The following is a 19,810-nucleotide window of genomic DNA, read 5'->3' on the forward strand; positions in this document are numbered from 1 at the left end:
ATATTTGAAAACATCAATCAAAATTACTGACTTTTACTGGAACATTTTATTTATTATATTGAAAAAAAAAATCGATTACACTTTTATTCATTATTTATTCAGGCTCAGGCGGAACGTGACACTTTTTCGTATTTCCAGCCGCTTTTATCGATTTATAAGACGTAACTACTATAAAAAAAAAAAAACTCACCCGATCCAAACATTGAAGTAAATTGCGGTTTTGGTACTTTTATTACATTGGATGCACTCAAGCCACTTGTCGGGAGTTGGGGCTGAGCTGCAAAATTGCTAACAGCGGGAACAGATGCTGGTGGATTCGGTTGTTGTTGGATGGGCTGAGGGGCCGGAGCTTGTTGGATTACTTGAGGCTGAAAGTTAGTTTCTAATGTCATTATATGGCACTAGCCGTTATGGGCATTTAAAATTAACATTATTATTAGGGAGTCCAACATTCGTATAAATATTAGCCTATCCATTAAGTACATGTATTTTCTACACGGATCAATCGGATGCATGGTTCAGTAGTTATAACGGAACATCCGTAAAAACCACTGTAGATTTATATATTAGTATAGATTTAGCTATGTTCAAAATTTTTGCATTTCCTGTTTATTAAATAGGATTTGAATAAGCTGTTACGGACAAGACAGTATGATTATTACATTAGTTCAATTTCGGAAATAAAATAGTGTGACTGATAATATTTTTACTAATATCGATATTAAAATACGTAATGTATCATTACTACCTTGGGCTGTACGATAGATACGGTTGAAGCTTCTTCTGGTGTTTCGCCCGGTATTTCACTGAAATTAAAACGATGGTTTAAGATATATAGCTAAGGCAAAACGATATCATTTATGATAATGTTTATGGAGCAAATTATTGTTCATATTTCGAAGAGCCATAAAAAGTCTTCAAATGGATCTTTCATTAATATGTCGACTGCCATGTTGGTCACCCGTGCCCTACGCGGCGCACTGAAGTCTATTGTTGATTTCTGTTACTAAGCATCTGGATTGCCTAATCTTTTTTTTTATTTATTGCTGAGATGGGTGGACGAGCTCACAGCCCACCTGGTGTTAAGTGATTACTGGAGCCCATAGACGTCTACAACGCAAATGCGCCACCCGCCTTGAGATACAAGTTCTAAGATCTCAGTATAGTTACAACGGCTGCCCTACCCTTCAAACCGAAACGCATTACTGCTTCACGGCAGAAATAGGAGGGTGGTGGTGGTACCTACCCGTGCGGACTCACAAGAAGTCCTCCCACCAGAATCACCGGACAGGGTGGGGCATGTCGGAGTCGAACCGACTAAAACCTCCTGTCGCTCAACAACCAACGTCCAACCCTCGCATGAGACAGAACTCATGAAAAGGCAAGGGGAGGAGAGTGAAGCGTTTAGTGCGGAGCACATCTCTCCCATCACCCTCCCCCTCGGGACGCCGGGCCAGCGATCGTCGTCGCCACGACCACCAGCCCTCTCAGTCGGCAGGCTGTCCGAAGCCCGCCTAGATGGCGCCGGTTTGAATAGGTTATCCTACGAAATACCCCGCTGGGTCAGAACCAGCGTGGGTCGAGGATAGCCGGCCTTCCATCACCCGGATGCTCTTGCGTAAAACGCGTGCAGAGCAGCTTGCACGTCGTCTTCTTAGGCCCCCTTCGCCGGGCCCCAGACCGACATATGAGGGGGACCCGAAACACTTAGAGGGCCAGGGCTAGGGCGAGATCCGCCTCCCTGGCCCCCGCTCGACGGCGGCGGGCTTGTGCGTCTCTCACGCGCCCCGCCGCCTCCTTCTGCGAGATGGTCTGCGAGATGGTCACTCGCAGAAGTCGAGCATCGCCTTCCACGACTCGTCGTTGCCGAGCATCGATGCCACAACACTCGGCAACGACAAGTCGTTTCCTATTTTTGCGACAAGGACACGGCGCCACCCCTCCCATGCGGGGCAGGCAACGAGCGTGTGCTCCGCCGTGTCCAAGTCGCAACCACAATGGTAACACTCTGCCGTCGGCTCGGCTCCGATCCGGTGCAGGAACTCACCGAAGCAACCATGCCCAGTGAGCACCTGCGTGAGCCGGAAAGAGGCGTCCTCTGTCACGATTCACCCAATCCACAAGAATCGGGCGAATCGCCTCGCCGGTCCTACGACCAGCCGAAGGATCGGCCAGCCGCCTGGACCATGACTCCAGCCCCACCAGTAACTTACCTTTTTTATTTGTTTTTAATGTATGTTTTATTCTTTAGATCTCTTAAAAATAGATTCATTCTCAGTATTTTCAGATTCATCTTTCCCAGTCTTCCAGATATTCCGGGAAGATCGAAAAGAGAGAAATCGACATAATTACTTCAGTGCGCGACGTAGGACACAGACAACATGTTAAGCATATATCTTTTTCAAAGTGTAGACGATAAATTACAAAATAGACTTTGTATGTTAAATGTCTGTAAAATCACGGAACTACAAGATGACGTTACTGTGAGGACAACCCTGAAATTTTTAAAGCGGCAATTTTCCTTTTTTGTTTTGTCCTCATTATATTTATTTGTATTGTAAAATATGAATAGTTGAATTTTTAAATTATATATAAATGTTGATATGAAGTTTGAACTTTTGAAACGTTTTTTTTTTTATTGCTTAGATGTGTGGACGAGCTCACAGCCCACCTGGTGTTAAGTGGTTACTGGAGTCCATTGACAACTACAACGTAAATGCGCCACACACCTTGAGATATAGTTCTAAGGTCTCAGTATAGTCACAACGGCTGTCCCACCCTTCAAACCGAAACGCATTACTGCTTCACGGCAGAAATAGGCGGGTAACGGTGGTAACTACCCGTGCGGACTCACAAGAGGTCCTACCACCAGTAAAAAACTTCGAATAACTTGAGATTTTATTGCTTATTTCTGCTAGGAAGCAGTACTTCGTTTCGGTTTGAAGGACGGGGCAGGCGTTGTAACTATACTGAGAAGATAGAACTTATATCTCAAGGTGGCCGCACTTACATTGTAGATGTCTATGGGCTCCAGTAACCATTTAACACCAGATGGGCTCTGAGCTCGGCCACCCATATAAGCAATAAAACAAAAAATAATGCTATTGAAATGAATACCGTTATAAATTATAATTTAATGAACTATTGCTATGCTATTGCTATTTACCCTATATTGTATCATCATATAAACAACAAAACATTAGCGTGAAACAATCAACAATAAGTGAAATTTCGTCAAGGCCTTCAGAGCTTTGGCGTTAAACATTGGATATATAAATATTTAACACTAGCCTCGCCCTGCTGCGTCACCCGCAGTTATTGTCGTACCGCGCGCGACATGGCGGGTTTCGCCTATCAATAATAAACTTTAATGTTTTCGAAGCGAAGCGAGGGTGGGTCGCTATTCAATAATAAAATTTAATGTTTCCGAAGCGAAGCGAGGGCGGGTCGCTAGTAAGAAATAAAATAGCTAAAAATAAAAAGACAACTTTTCATCTTGTGATATGTGGCCATCCTTATATATTACGTACAGCGGGTGACGCCGCGGGGCGAAGCTAGTTCAAAAAAAAGTAGCCAAGTTACTACTTATATCATCAGCTACCTATTGAAACCTATTGAACCTTGTGAAAGTCTCATCAAAATCGGTGCAGGTGTTCCAGAGATTAGCCGGAACAAACAGACAGACAGCCAGGCAGACAAAAATTGTAACAAAAGTTATTTTGGTGTATATATATTCATATGCATGTAGTAAAAAGCTGTTATTTCAATACTACAGACACTCTAATTTTATTTATATGTATAGATTAAATACACTTGAAAACAATAACTTATTTATAATATTTTATTATCATTACCTCGTTAACGATGATGCGGGTAACGTGAATTGCTGAGGTGGGGCACAAACTTGAGGGGCTCCTCGATTCAAGTTCACAATATTGAATATTGTTAGAAGACCAGATTGTGAAACGATCAGCAGGGACGGCATGTATGGAAGCGTTTCATTCTCACCTGTACACAATATTGAGTTAAGTTATTAATTTTAGAACACGATTATTTTATTGTATACATTTCTTACGGGCCTGTTAATGGTTTTGTAGTAAATATTTGTTTTTTTTTCTATTGTGAATCTATGAGCATTGCTATATTATTTGATTACATCTAATATCTAGAAGCTTTATAGGCAATTTATTCCATAATATTTATTTATTATTGGTCTAGAAGCTTCTTACTTTTGCTTAGAAGCTATTAGAATTGGATCTATTGTATTACAATGAAATTTGATACGATATGTATCTTTTTTGAGAAATTTATTTTTTTATTTTTTATGAATTTAAACTTATATAACCTAGGCTAAGAATAAATCGAAAAAAAAACATACTTCTAACAGCGTCGTTATTTTTATTGTCTTCGTGTGAAAATGGATTCTATTTTATTTAATTTTTTAGTACACACGACAGCTTATGATTTTCCAATATAAGCATTCCGGTGTGTTATTAACAATAACACAACAATAATAAATTAGTACAAATTATGGTATACAATACCCCAAGGCAGTTGTTGTATGGCACATGTGTCAATAGCTATTCCCACAGGATAATTCTCCAATTTCTTGTCTGTCAATGGTAGCTCTGGTCTGCCTTCGTCTGTCTACAAAGAAAACGAAATATAATTATTTAAGTGTTAGAATGTCAAAAGTGTTTTTAAGGTACTGAAATTTTAATTTAAGAAAAACTTAATCGAGAAGATAACATAATTATATGATCTTATTTTTATTTATTTTATTGCTTCGATGAGTGGACGAGATCACAGCCCACCTGGTGTTAAGTGGTTATTGAAGCCCATAGACGTCTACAACGTAATGCGCCACCCACCTTGAGATATAAGTTCTAAGGTCTCAGTATAGTTACAACGGCTGCCCCACCCTTCAAATCGAAACGCATTACTGCTTCACGGTAGAAATAGGCAGGGTGGTGGTACCTACCCGTGCGGACTCACAAGAGGCCCTACCACGAATAATTACGCAAATTATAATTTTGCGGGTTTCATTTTTATTACACGATGTTATTCCTTCACCGTGGAAGTCAATCGGGAACGTTTCTTAAGTACGTATTTCATTAGAAAATTTGGTACCCGCCTGCGTGATTCGAACACCGTTGCATTGCAAGATATGAATGCATCGGACGTCTTATTCTTTAGACCACGACGACGACAGAATACTTCAACAGTTCTACTTACTTGACACCACTGTATCCAGTTGGAACCGTCAGTCGATGCCAGCGTTGCTATTTCCATACTGTTTGATGATGAAGCTAAAATAATATTCCTAAAAATAAAACACATTATGTTATTAATCACTAGGTTAGACCAGCCATTATATATTATATTTATTTTTTTGCCTTTGAGCAAGCACCTCAATACAACGCCATGGTAGTGAAGAAATTCGTCTTCTGCTATGCCTTATGGAACAAACATTTCCTAAAATTTTTTTTTGGCCGAAACTTGGGCTGCAGCGCCTACAACGCGCAAACTTCAACGCAATTGGATAAACAATGCGCAAACACATGAAACAAGTGCTAACAAAGATCCGTTTTCTGAAGATATTGTTGGGTTGAAAAATTAAAAGTAACTAACCATTGTGCTATCCCAAGTAGAAAATAATACCAGGGCCTGATAGAGCCCATACTGAAACATACATCTTCATAATTGAGGCAAGTAGGTTGTCCCGTCTTTCCAGCATTCACTATTGTAACCGCTGCAATAAAAAAAAAATTTAATATGTTAAATGTTTATGTTTTAAGCTTTATGTTATTGTTCACTCGTGACACAAACTCGTGGCCTCCGGATAAATGGATTTTGCAGCTCATATGATAAAAAGATTTAAATTTTAAATGTTGTGATGATGTGTGAATGTTGTGATTAAATGATTGTGGTTTCAGAACTTGTTAGGTTAAGTTGAGGTCGTAATTATGCGTATTATATAATCTCCTGAGTAGATCCTATCACCAATCACCAATAAAAATTGCCCAAATGATAATTCATTGACCTATCCTAGTTTTTCAGATACTTGGCCGGTCAACCTCTGCTGGATCTGTCTGATGGATCTTTGCCTTAATAAAAGTATTATAGAGAAGTTAATTTAAAATACATACATGGCCGGCTGTCATCGCCAATACTTTTATAAACGACAGCAAATTGAAAAGTGGATATCCAATACACAGCTAATGCTTCAATTGACGATCCTTCAGGTAACATCGGAGCTGGTATTGTTTTTGCAAGAGTCAAGTCTGGTTTGTACTGACACAGTGTCCCGTCATTGTTGCCTGTCACCAACTGTTTCCCTTTTGGACTCCAACAAATACATCTGTGAAAGAAATTGATAGAAAACCAGTCATGAGCGGAAGCTGCAAAATTAACACTCCAATCGACTATAAATCTGGAGTCTGTGTTGTAAAGGATGAGAGGCATGGTGTACTTGTGTTGAGTGATACAGCTGTGTAGTTATACAAATCCTAAAAGAAGGTATTAAAAGATATAAATTTCAAGCATGTGTTCTATTCAATCAATATATAATAATACAAGCTTACTGGTGGTAGGCCCTCCTGTGAGTCCGCACAGGCAGGTTTTTTTTTTTATAGCTTATATTTTATTAGAAACAGAAATGCGTTTCGGTTTGAAGGGGGTGCAGCCATTGTAGCTATACTGAGACTTCAGAACTTATATCTCAAGGTGGATATCACATTTACATTGTAAATGTCTATGGGCTCCAGTACCACTAAGCACCAGGTCGGCTGTGAGCTCGTCCACCCATCTAAGCAATAAAAAAAAATCCTCAAGAGAGGAATAGCATTGCATAATAAAAATCTCACCATCAACATTTATAAATTTGAGAATTATAATTATATTAAATTAAAAATTGTTTTAAATTTATAGAGTGGCAGGTCATTGTTTGGTAGATATAAAACTTTTTTTAAAATACAGTCAATATACAGAACAAGAGAAATGTTGATTTGCAGAGAACTGCTAGTATTGTTGTAAGCTCCCCTTTCTTTTGCACAGATGGATAAGAGCCCGCTGTCTGGACCTTGTGTTCAGTTGTTGTCAGAGCCTATACACATTAGGTATAAGTTCCAATTATATATTTTCTTTTAATGTATAGTCATAATTTTTGTTTCAGTTGTGAAATAGTTCATTAATAAAAGCAATTCAAAACTTACCTCGCTTTTGTTTGTACTTTCTTGACCTGGTTTGTGGTAACTTGACAGGCAAGTAAGGTACCATCTTGGAATGCTAATGCTAAAGAGTCCGGTATGCAAGGGTTCCATTGTAATGCTGATACAAATGTTGATGGATTCACATTGGTCTTCATAAATATTGATGGTGATACATTCTGTGGAATGAATATAAGAGGATGAAGCCATTTATATAAAGAGAGATCAAATCTTCTAGAGTACTGTATTTCGTTTAATCAATAGATATTTACTTTAAATATAACTACATATTTAGAATTAAATTACTAAATACTGACAAATACTGAGCAAGACAAGAATTCGTAGGTCAGAACTAATTGGAAGGTGGCAACAATTTCAATTGACTACAATTTAGTTAGCCTTTCTTTCATTGTGTTGTACATTTATTCATGAGTAAACTAAGGTCTGCTCTTAGGTCCTTGAGACATCATGTTAGCATTAGAAACAAATAAATTGACAGCTTGTTAACATAATCCTGGAATATGAAGTATAAATGCATAAAAGAGGGGATAGATATTGCATAATATGAAAATGCATTAAAAGAGTACTGTTTTATAAGGAGGATTACTAATACTGTATTATATTTCCTAATTATTAATTCAATTATCTTAATAAATACATTAGGTGTATTACCTGATTCTGAAAGTCTGTGACTTTAAACACGGAAAGAGATTGCGAACCAGCCACTGCAAGTAGTTCATCATCGCAACTAACAGCAATATGCGTAGCACACTCTTGAAGCTTCACATTTGTATGTTGTGTCTCATTAGATATCAGTTGTTTTAGGGAATAGACTAAAACATTTATAAATAGACTTTACTCAAAATAGATGTTACTTGAGCTAGTTCATTTGAATATTGAAAGTGTTGCTATTTTTTGGTTAAAAGTTGTTTTACTAACTTTAGGGTATTTAAGTGACTTTTACTTAATTTCAGTTTCACAATTTATATATTGAACCCATATGTACACTCGGAAAACATTTTTTTTATACCCAAATTTATTGTGATCAACATAATGTATTTTAAGTTTTATGTCATTCAATTAATTTTTTTTATATATATTTTTTTATTTACCTGAAAGTGTCCCATCAGGAGCAGCAATGAAAACAATGCCATATTTGCTGCTACAGGCCACCAAATTGTAACCCCGATTTGACAATTTTTCTGTTGTGTTAAATACTTTTGTCTTGTGTTGCAATTTATACAACAAATTCTAAAAAAAGAGATTATTTGGATTTGTTATTATTTTTGTTTGGAATTTGTATTGTATTGGATGCTATGAAATTTATAGCCATTCATTTCAAATTATGATCTATTAAAGGAAGCTTTTAAATGAAATGAGAGCTTATTTTTATATCCTAATATTCATGGGCCAGTTTTAATTATAACATTTTCTTCTAAGCTTTGTTGTGTAACGTTGATTTCGGTTTTTTTTTCAATTCATTTATTAATAGGCACTAGTTATCCTGTCTGAAGTAAAACAATATTTATAATTTAAATCTTTAGAAATAAAATTAAAAACCTACCGGTTCATCAATAGAATTTGGTCCATACTTTGATTCCATGCTGCAGTCGGTTTCAAAGTTCTACCTACAGCTACCTCACAAAGAATACCTCAATATCTTTATCAAAATACGCGCTACAAGCCTGCGTTCAATACATCGGTAATTTATTGATTAAGGATACAAAATTCGAAGAGTATTAATTTGTAGCACAATTGGCAGTCAATTCATATCGTTTTGAATCATAGAACTATCAAAATATGTAATAGCCTAATAGGTAGTAAATTGAAGTATTTGCAGTTGACTAGGTCTAATCTGTGAGTTAAAAAGACTTGACTTAAAGGTCCTAGTTACCAGGTCGTAAAATCCCTTGAAAAAAGAGGGCGTGCTACACGAAAGGTATTCGTTGAATGCTCTAACAATTTGATAATTTGGTATGTAGTGCACTTTTTCGTTATAATATAATGACGTTTAGTGTGCTTGAGCGAATTAGAACGCATGTTGTGGGCTTAGTGCAGTTCAAAGGGCTTTATGACAACGAAGCTTACTGACGTATTTTTGATCTCCACATTCGATTTGACAATTTTTTCAAATATGTAATCTTTAAAAAAATATTAACACTTATTTACAAAATAGTATGATTGTGTCGCTTGCATTCCATCTAATTTAATACAATTCCAAATTTTTGTTTGAACATCAATGTGAATATGTTGGTTACAAGAACTTTATTAATCACTAAATTCGAGGTTTTTTAAAATAACACTTTTCAGATTTTTTTTATTGCCCGTGTAGGCAGACCAGCATACGGCCCACCTGATGGTAAGTGATTACCGTCACCCATGGACTTCAGCAATGCCAGGAGCAGAGCCAAGCCGCTGCATACCGTTAAATTGGCTGTAGATGAGAGGAAAATCTTAAAAAAAGTTATTTGACTAATTTAAACAAGTATTAATCATAATCTGTTACGTACTGTTTACCTGCACAAATTTTATGGCGGGAACGTGATGCAAAACGTTATATTTTGTTAAGTTATGTATTACTTTTTTCATGACGATTTCTAACAGTTCATCATTTTCTTTTGGTAAGCGAGTTTTCTACAAGATGTCCACGACGACCTCTGAACCCGAAGGAGGTAGGAGTGTTGTTTTATTTATTTCCCTACCTAATCGTTGGTAGCTTAAGCGGCTATTCCAGATACTCACGGGCGCAAAAAAAATCGGTAACATTGTCCCAAGCCACAGCAATGCTTCGTTGAGTCTACCACCGGATCGGAATCGCGACCCACTAAGAAGATCCGTCGAGAAACTCAGTGGGTTGTGTCTATGGGCTAGTTCGCACGTAAAAGTCTTCGGCGTAATGGACTACTTTGACGAGGACGGAGATCGGTGCTTGAAGAGCCTAAAATTACTGTGAGCTTTAGGGGATTCGACAAGACGTGTTTTGAGCGACGGCGGTTTTGCGTTGCAACGACACAGGGGTCGGATATATAATTAGCGGCGGCCACGATTAGGAATGTGAGAGACCGCAATAAACACTGCAACAAGATACGTGCCCACCCCAAGGGTGCCTGACTCGGCAGAAACAACTAGGTATACACCAGCATCACAGTTAGCGGCTCGCCCGGTAGGAGGCGAAAAAGTCGAGTATTCAACCAAGTTTTAGGAAATAGGCTGAAGTTTGACATTAGTATTAAGTGGTTTCCAGAGCCCATTAGAGATTATTCCAGAGACATTAGAACCCTAATGACGCTCACACCCTGACGCATCAGGCAAGACAGAATAGTGTTCAAGCCGTAGGTACTGCATTATTGGTTCCCTTTCGAAATAAACAGGAAGCTGTGCCACCATATGTGCCATCATAATGCATACTACAACTAGTTCCGCTAGCTATACGCCATTCTTTGAGAGCCTCTTAGTGTCATTTTTTCACTTTCACTGTGGGCATTCTGTTTGAGTATAGATAGGGATTCGTCTCTTTCCTACACTAATCAAATTGAAATTATGGCCTCCGAAGGGCAGAAGGGCTTAGGTTTTTCTTACCGCAAGAGAGATATGGATATGTATTAGAATTCGTTTTGGACTAAGTGTTATGATGGTCCCCACGGCAAAAGGTGGGAAGTGCCATTCTAGGCCGCCATTCAGTTATATGATCTCATTTGGGCTTGTTTTATAGACACGTACAATCGATTTCTCTAGATACTTATCTTAGTAAATGAGTATGTAAATAAATAAAAACACATTGCATAAGTAGTAATTACGAATTTAATAATTTAAAATATAAATACCTACTTAATACCTACTCCTTAATTTTATATGATTAAAAGGAAAAGTTTATTGCTTAATAATTAAAACAAAAAAAAAAAACATTCTAAATAGATATCTTTTTATAATTTTTAATTTTTGTAATTTTTTTTAAGTTTTTATAATTTTTTACCTTTTTATAATTTTTAAATAAAGTTGGTTATTACCTATTATATCTATAAGTTATTCTGTTCATTGGTGATCAGGGAAGCTTAGAAACTGTTTAATAATCCATTTATGAATGAATAATGGCAAAGGCAATCTCATTAAATTATAATAAAACATATATCTCCAGGATTCCACTTTATACATTAATTTCGGAGTTTCATCCAACATAGCCTTCATAAAAGTGTTCAATATTTTCATATCATGCATTGAATCAAATTTCCCCTCGCCAGATGCCAGCTCCAAATAATTGTTTAGAGATTCAATTTTATTTCCGTAAAACTTTCGTTGTTCATCGTTTAAATGTTCAACCATTGCTTCTCCTTTTGTTTCTTGCCCGAGCAGAATGTTACTAGAGCCAACGAAGCCACCTACCGAAAATAAAAACATGTAGGCTAGCAATAAAGATCAATGTATATCTAACACAAATAATTAAGATATAAATTATGAAAATATAAAACATGGCGTTAAAATGGTCAACATCGGATTTAGATAGACGATAGAAGATTAAAAAGACTAAGAAGACTTAGAATTTTTTTTATGGTAGAAAACTCACTCTCTGACCAGGATAAAGTGAGTAAGATTTCTGTCATTTACCTTGAGACATGAGGTCGAAGTCTCAATTTTATTGAATGACGGCTTTTCCACCCTTCGAACCGGAATGAACTACTTCTTTGTGATTGATATACATACACACACACACATACATACACTATACTTAATTTTCATTCAACCCAACATATTCAAATTTCATGTTTTAGTAATGGTAACGTTATTTACTTCTTTTTTTTTTATTATTTATTACACTTCATGTAAAATTTACATTGGCGGGCTTAATGCCTAAGGCATTCTCTACCAGTCAACCAAAGGTAGTGCAGAGTAAATAGTGGTAGGTGCAATGAAATTTATATTAGGTTACGAATACATACAAAAAAAGTATATCTATATATATACAAAATACGTTATATCGATGTTTTTTTTTTTTTTTTTTATGATTGAAAGTTTACTGGTGGCCCGAAGGCCTTTCCAGTTTCACCAGGACAGGTGGGCGAGCAAAGGCTCAGCCAAGAGGGGTGGGATTTGCTAACAACTGCCCGAGCGCCTCCGAAGGAGACCTAACAACTCAAGAGCAATTGTTTCGCGAATGAATCTACTACCGGATCGGAATCGCGACCCGCTGAGAAGATCCGGCGAGAAACTCAGCGGGCTGATGCATGGGTTAGGTTGCACGTCGACCTCTTTGTCGAGTTCGACGAGTACGGTTACCGGGGTCCCTAAGCCTGCCCCTAGTATTAGAGCTGAAGGCATCTAATGCAAAGGTTATTGGATCTGATGGATCCGTAAGGACGTGTCTAGGGCGTCGACGGTGACTGGCTCCTGCATGATCAGGATTCGGGGAGTAGTCAGCGGCGGCAACGATAAGGCGATTATCATGACGCATAGCCTTATCGAAGTATCGTTCCGACGCTGACTTCATGTATTTCCGAATTGATTCGAGGCCCAGGTCGTCGTGTAGGTCAACGTTCCTCACGAACCACGGAGCCCCGACAGCTAACCTGCAAAAGCGGGATTGTAGGGATTGGAGGGTGTCTATGTGTGTGCGGGCCGCGTGAGCGAACACCACACTCGCGTAAGTCATGACGGGCCTTATGCAAGTTTTGTAAAGTGTCACCTTGTTCCGAAGGGACATTTTACTCCGCTTACAGATCATGGGGTAGAGTCTACCGAGAATAAACGCGGCACGGTCACGGACTGATTTTATATGCGGGCGGAATGTCATCGATGCATCCAGGGTAACGCCCAGGTACTTGACCTTCCTGGCCCAGGGTATGGGTTGTCTAAAGAGAGTAATCGGGGGTGTGAGATTGCTCCTCCTAATCCGGGAGGAAATCCGTGTGGAGCTTCCCCTCTGAAATAGCACCGCAGTACTTTTCGCTGGGTTGATGTCTATGCGCCATTTTCGGAACCACTGTCCTAGGGCTAGGGCTGCGCTCTGAAGCTTCTTCGCGATTAGGGACTTATTTCTACTGTTATATCGATGTATCCATAATAAGCTGTTTGAAACTACAGTTGGAATCAGCAAACGATTTCATTCCTAGTCTCGCTACAAATTTTATTATAAATCTAAAGGATCTTTATTACCGTAATGTGCGTTAGTTTACCTACATATATCTATATATTGAAACATATGAATTTCCTTTAAAGTCATCTCCATATCTACATTTAATGTAAAACTTTAAGCGTTGTAGTCAGTTACCGATTAAATTACTCACATTCTCCATTAAAAAATCTACTGCCAATGTTATGGAATGTTTTACGGACTTCAAGTAATCACTCTTAAAGAGCAAAATCAAACGGATTAAGATCGAAACTAGATGACAGCCAGTTTTTAGATGTATTGGAATCATAAACAATCCATTGCATAACTACGCTCAATAAAAGTGTATTTTGATTCTTGCTACACCTGGGCTGATGTTTTGACACCTTTCTATACAAAATATGGCCCAGTCACCTTTTAAAAATAACAAGCCCACAAAGCCATTTCTGAAGCCGGATATTGTATGTGGCCGGCCAATTTAAAATTTCTGTATAGCTGAAAATTTGCTCAACGGTAAAAATTCTGCTCAGTGGTTTTTTTTCGGTCTCCTTTATTTACCGCTTAAGAAGTCGCTTTGATTTGGCCATACTATTAATTTTTAAATTATAGGATAAGTATGTGTGTGTAACTGTGCTTTTGTTGTAAGCTAAAAATCATAAGTCATGATTTAAAATACGCTATATGGTTGTGGGTACTATTCATTAATATACATACTATGAAATATCTTGCTTTAGCGGAGGACTTTTTGGATTTGTGCTTTCACTGCTTTAATAGTCTTTTTAGTGCAAATACTACACAGATGGTTTGATTTTTTTCTAACACAAACAGAGACATTGTTTTTACTTGGTAAAAAATATATAATCAGGACCAGACTATACCTAGAAATCAAAACGTATGGGCTTTATTGAAGCGAAACAACATTTAAAATTGATTAGAAACAAAAATCGTAGACTCGGGAAGTTCTGAAACAAAAATCTTCGTCATAAGAACCTGGTACAAAGGCAATGACAGCTAATCCGTGCTCGCTGTGCTCAAGATGTAGACATCGTGTCAACGCCAAAAGGCCAGCTTTGCTTGCACTGTATGCAGCGAAGGCGGGCAAAGGCTGCAGGCCACAATGGCTACCAACGTTGATTATACGGGGCTTAGGTTTGCTTGTAGTCTGAAATGAAAACCAAAAGTTAAGTATTTTTCTCCAGATCATATTAATCTTTGTTTTAGGTTGTTTTATTGAAGTGGAACTTCTTTAGGCGCGTTTAGAATAAAATTTAACTCGCGACTGATTCGTTACGGCTAAAGAGAAAAAATACAATTTAGGATCATCGAGAGTGAGAAAATAGCGTCTCGCAAACCACTCGACCGTGAAGAGAAAGAGAGGACAAAGCGAGCTAGGTCATTTCTCATATAAACAGCATCCCGTATTACGCGTCACAGTATGAAATCGGAAATAATGAAGAAAACCACAATACTACACACCGTAAAAGAAGCTTCACCACTCTCTTGTTTACTGGTGGTAGGACCTCTTGTGAGTCCGCGCTAGTGGGTACCACCACCCTGCCTATTTCAGCTTTAAGGGTGGGGCAGCCGTTGTAACTATACTTGAGACCTTAGAACTTATATCTCAAGGTGGGTGGCGCATTTACGTTGTGGATGTCTATGGGCTCAAGTAACCACTTAACACCAGGTGGGCTGTGAGCTCGTCCACCCATCTAAGCATACGTCCACCAAGCTGCACGCGCACCTTTTTTTTTAATGTATGCTCTAATGTTACCTATAATGTAAATAGTGTTTGAGTGTTTAATATTGGTGTTTAAATCCATCAGGTAGATATAAATTTTTCTAATTATTCTTGTGTTTAAAGACGAACATCATGTAATAAAAAACGAACTTACAAAAATTATATTTTTTATAGTTTTCAAATTGATATTATACTATTACCTCAACGGCATAGTAATATGGATCTTAAGGCTTAAGGTGGGCGGCGGCATTCTCGTTTTGATGTCTATGGGCTCCTCGAGAGCCGCGAGTTCGTTCCATCAGTCTACGCTAAAACATACGCATAGTAAATACGTACTTCGATTGCAGTTTTTCTGATCTCTGGTAAAAATGCGGAAATGACTCTCATCGCGCCGAGCAAATTCACATGAACCGGGCTTTCTATCATCGATGCTGTCATCCATTCGTACTTTCCTACTGTCATAACTCCAGCGTTGTTGACCACGGCATGAAATTCTAACAAAATTATATTGTTAGCACCAATGAAGATGATAATGACGGTAGAACGAAAATAAATTTAAAATTTGAAAATAGAAAAAAAATGTACATTAAAATAAATGATGGAGATAGGCTAAATATTCTTCATGGCCATTTTAATATGATTTACATTATAAGGATAGGTGATAACAGCTTAAGTACTTACTATATTTAGGATTATCTTTCAAGACTGTAAGCACGTACTTCCGGAATTCTTGAACGCTTTCAACTCTAGTTACGTCTAAAGGGAATGTGTGCGCACACAATTTTTCGAGGGCTTTCGCTGCTTCGGTTTCTATTCCTTTGTGCATACCAGCTATTGTGATGAAGCCTTCTCGGGCTAATCGAGCTGCTACTGCCCAACCGAGTCCACTATCACACCCTGTTACAGCTACAAGACGGCTAACGGACATCGCGCTGACTATTTAGAATATTTAGACTTGTAATGAAAAATTCTAATAAAATATTCGGCTACGACGTCGTTCCGATATGGTGTTGCTGTCTTAAGAACTGAAAAGACACTGACGTTTGTAGACAATTCCCGGCGGTCTGTTGCATATGAAACGGGTTTCGGGCCTCACTGCATATTTACATTGAATTTCATGTTTATAATTTTTATTTGTCTCGACTATCAGGAGAACTTTAGAATATTATTTTCCAACATTAAAATTAGAACAATAGCAAAAAATGCGTAATAAGTTTATGTGCTTATCTAATAAAGTGGAATGAAGTTGATAAGAAACTTCGTAATTTCTGCTTTAATATATTGCGTTCAGTAGATTCTGATCTACTCAACGCAATATATTAAAGCAGAAATTGATCTCTCATACTATCTTGTGTAGTCGGTTTTAACCAATTCCAATAGACATGACCGCGATCGATGTTGAAACACGAGCTACCAAGTATATTTGAATAGTTTCTGTCATTTACTGAGCTTATACCTGCGTATGAATAGGTCGTGGCCGAATTATTACCGAATTAAATCTATAACACTGAGACTGTAACTATACTGAAACCTTAGTAGTCATATCTCAAGGTGGGTGGCGGCATTTACGTTTTGTAGATGTCTATGGGCTCTGGATAAACACTTAACACCAGGTGGGCTATGAGCTCGTCCACCCAGCTATGCAATAAAAAAAAGTAAATATTAAATAAAATAAAATAAGAATCTTTTATTTCAAGACATCATAATCTCATAGCGTGTCAGTATTACAAATAACTTAAACTATGTTAGTATTTAAGTAAATCCAATAATTATTGATATTAGAGCTTCTTTTCCTGTATAAATGTTTTAGCAGAAAAAATAACTATATAACGACAGTAGTTTTTCGAAACATCTCGATGGCAAATGATTTCATGAGTACAAAAAGTTTTGCCGAAAACTAAAATTGGTCGGGGTGTCAGATGAAAATGTCGAATAGTTCGACAAAGAGACGCCAATAAAAGAGGATCGTTTCAGCACGAATACCCATCTGAGAGATTAGACCTATGGAACGGAAACAATCTTGTATTTTCTGGATGACTTAATTCGGGATCGGATGTCGACTGATAGTGTTTCTATAAATACGTTTCTTTTAATTATTTATTAACATTTTATTGTTATTTTATTCTGAGCATCTTGTTTACGTAATTGTGCAAAATCTTATTAATTCTTTGGGGCCCGATAGTGATTTAGAAGATATGTGAAGTGTACTTTAATTAGTTATGCTGTAAATTTTCTTAATTAGAAAAGTATTATTGTGATTACATCGGATGTAAATCTGTCCCTGCGGGATACTGGCTAATTGTTACACGGCGCGAATAAGTCAACTGATGTTTTTTATTTGTTGCATTGATTTTACATAAATTTCCCTTTACGACAGGGGAATGGACAAATATATACAGTGCGGATACACCTCAGTATTGGTGTTTAGGGATCGACGAATACGCCGATAAATTATGTCACCTTTCTCGTTCGACAATGGTGACGGGCATGTTTTATTGTGACCAATGATTCTACATAAATATATACGGAAAATAAGCGCACGTCCATCCAGTATTTTGTGATTACGGGTCTCCATATACATCACAACGTGAATACCCCGATCTCCAAGCCGTGTTCTGCTAGGAAAACGGATAAGACTACAATTAAGGCTTGAGCTCCAACCACTATAAGATATTTGGTTTGATGCCCAGTTGAATTACATGTAAAAACATCTCGCTCTTCAGACCGCAATGCGTCTATAGAACGACCTTTTTTTCGGGCTGAATCTCATACGAAGTATCTACGCCTAGGGGGCGCGCTGGGTATATGGAACTTTACGGTTTTATAGATGTTGGAAGCAGACCACGGGCCTAAGAATATTTTTAGGGTCTTACTTACCAAACGACTCCCCTTGCAACGATTCCCCTTACACCGGTCGATCGCGATGGCGATGGTGATGGCGTTGTTGTTCTGGGATACCCCTCTTAAAACTATCTAAATTAATCTATGATCTATTATACATTCAAATAGTTCAAAACTAGGTTATTGAGCTATCGATGCTGGCTATACATGAAGTGTTTCGCTTTCTAAATTTACTACCTTTCTCATCTTCCATCTCGGTTTTACTTCACACAGTCCTCCTATTTTATTTTCTATCTTAACTCTCCTACCAATTTTTATCTTGTCTTGCCCGTTAAACCTTTCATTCGCAAGGGAAGTAGGCACAGATCAATTATAATCAATATCGTACCATAACTCAGATGTTCCACCTAATGGGATAATGGATCGAGAACAAAAGAAAAGTATCGCTTTAAATTTGTATTTTCTAGGGGAAATTTCCAGGAAAAATCCGTTGACGGCTCGTGCGGCGAACGGCGGTCATTGGACCGACACTTTTAAGGAGAAGGGCACTCCGGGGAAATCTGCCCGCCCTCGACGTAGTCCTGATAATAGTGTTTGCTCATTTGAGTGTTCTTCTGCCGGATTGTATTCGGTTAATGGTATAGGGAACGTGAAGCCTGTCTTTAAGAGCCTCGTTGTCTCATTGACTCGGCGACAACGGGTTTGAGAGTGCGTTTGGTACCAGACTCTAGTTTTGGTACCGTTTACTAATTAAAAACTTACATAATTTATATTTGTTGTGGCAAAATTGGTTGGAACCACAATTTCAAAAATGTATCCTGGTCTATTTTATTTTTTTATTATAAAATTGAATTACGTAAACAGAACATAAAAATACTATATTTATCACCTGAGACTGAAGCAAGGTTGGGTGTTTTGAACAAGCAGTGATTACTTTTGATGATGATGATTACTGGTGGTAGAACCTCTTGTGAGTCCGCGCGGGTAGATGCCAACTATACTTGAGACTTTAGAACTTATATTTCAAGGTGGGTGTCGCATTTGCGTTGTAGATATCTATGGGCTCCAGTAACCACTTAACACCAGGTGGGCTGTAAGCTCGTCTCCCTCTTCTCCTCTAAGCAGTAAATAAATAAATAAATGAAATTAAAAGAATGAAGCGGCAATTATTAGAAAAGAGTTAAATGAATACTAAAGTTTGTAAAATTAAATTTGATGTACTACATAAAGGATATTAACGAACTACCGATTCTTTGCTATATTATCTCGTCTTTTGGTTAGCAATGAAATTAAGCGTCTGTTCAGGAAATTGATGGATGACAAACTCACGATGACCGCAGGAGCTGTACTTCTCACGATCCATCATCATTTGTCAAATGTTAATACGTTTCCCTACAAAATCAACTGAGACCATAATTAACCCAAGCTTGTAATACACGGAAGTAACACGTTAACATTTACCAAAAAATATGTGTTCGTTTTTCGTGAAGATTAAGCCGTTATTTTCTTGTCCTTAACCTTAAACACCTTAAGGCGGGATTTTTACGACCGCCTGTTTATTTTACGTCAACGTTTACTTAAAATAGAAGGGATATATAATCTCTAAATCAGAATACAAAAGTCATTATAGTACTGCTTCTACGAATGGCGACAGTAGTAGAAGCGCCAAGCAGTTACTGGTGGTAGGACCTCTTGTGAGTCCGCACGGGTAGATACCATAATCCCGTCTATTTCTGCCGTGAAGCAGTAATGCGTTTCGGTTTGAATGGTGAGGCAGCCGTTGTAACTATACTGAGACCTTAGAACTTATATCTCAAGGTGGGTGGGGCATTTACGCTGTAGATGTCTAGGGGCTCCAGTAACCACTTAACCACCCATCTAAGCAATAAAAAAAAATTGTTTTTAAACAAACAACGAAAG

At 37.8% G+C, this 19,810-nt stretch overlaps 2 protein-coding genes across 3 annotated transcripts in view; both read right to left on the reverse strand.

Moving 5' to 3' along the window:
- LOC101737269 (nuclear pore complex protein Nup214) overlaps nt 1-9,053 on the reverse strand; it is a 32,974-nt gene extending 23,921 nt beyond the window's left edge. The window contains exons 1-11 of one of the 2 annotated variants that reach the window (XM_004932411.4): nt 8,773-9,053; nt 8,321-8,459; nt 7,881-8,041; nt 7,215-7,387; nt 6,150-6,361; nt 5,632-5,752; nt 5,236-5,323; nt 4,545-4,647; nt 3,855-4,008; nt 749-806; nt 191-368 (exon numbers count right to left, since the gene is read on the reverse strand). In XM_004932411.4, coding sequence (XP_004932468.1) covers nt 191-368; nt 749-806; nt 3,855-4,008; nt 4,545-4,647; nt 5,236-5,323; nt 5,632-5,752; nt 6,150-6,361; nt 7,215-7,387; nt 7,881-8,041; nt 8,321-8,459; nt 8,773-8,811 — 1,426 coding nt within the window. In that variant the 5' untranslated portion in view covers nt 8,812-9,053. The remainder of the gene's footprint in view (nt 1-190; nt 369-748; nt 807-3,854; nt 4,009-4,544; nt 4,648-5,235; nt 5,324-5,631; nt 5,753-6,149; nt 6,362-7,214; nt 7,388-7,880; nt 8,042-8,320; nt 8,460-8,772) is intronic. The other variant, XM_012695799.4, reaches the window with a different exon arrangement.
- Nucleotides 9,054-10,991: 1,938 nt separating this feature from the next.
- Nucleotides 10,992-16,087, reverse strand: SDR1 (short-chain dehydrogenase/reductase). Its single transcript, NM_001177862.1, is given in 4 exon segments — nt 10,992-11,584; nt 14,302-14,473; nt 15,386-15,543; nt 15,731-16,087. Coding segments are annotated over 4 exon segments (921 nt in total). The 5' UTR covers nt 15,978-16,087; the 3' UTR covers nt 10,992-11,240.
- Nucleotides 16,088-19,810: the final 3,723 nt, after the last annotated feature.

Source organism: Bombyx mori, chromosome 17 (assembly GCF_030269925.1).
Source record: "Bombyx mori chromosome 17, ASM3026992v2".
Lineage (NCBI taxonomy): Eukaryota > Metazoa > Arthropoda > Insecta > Lepidoptera > Bombycidae > Bombyx > Bombyx mori.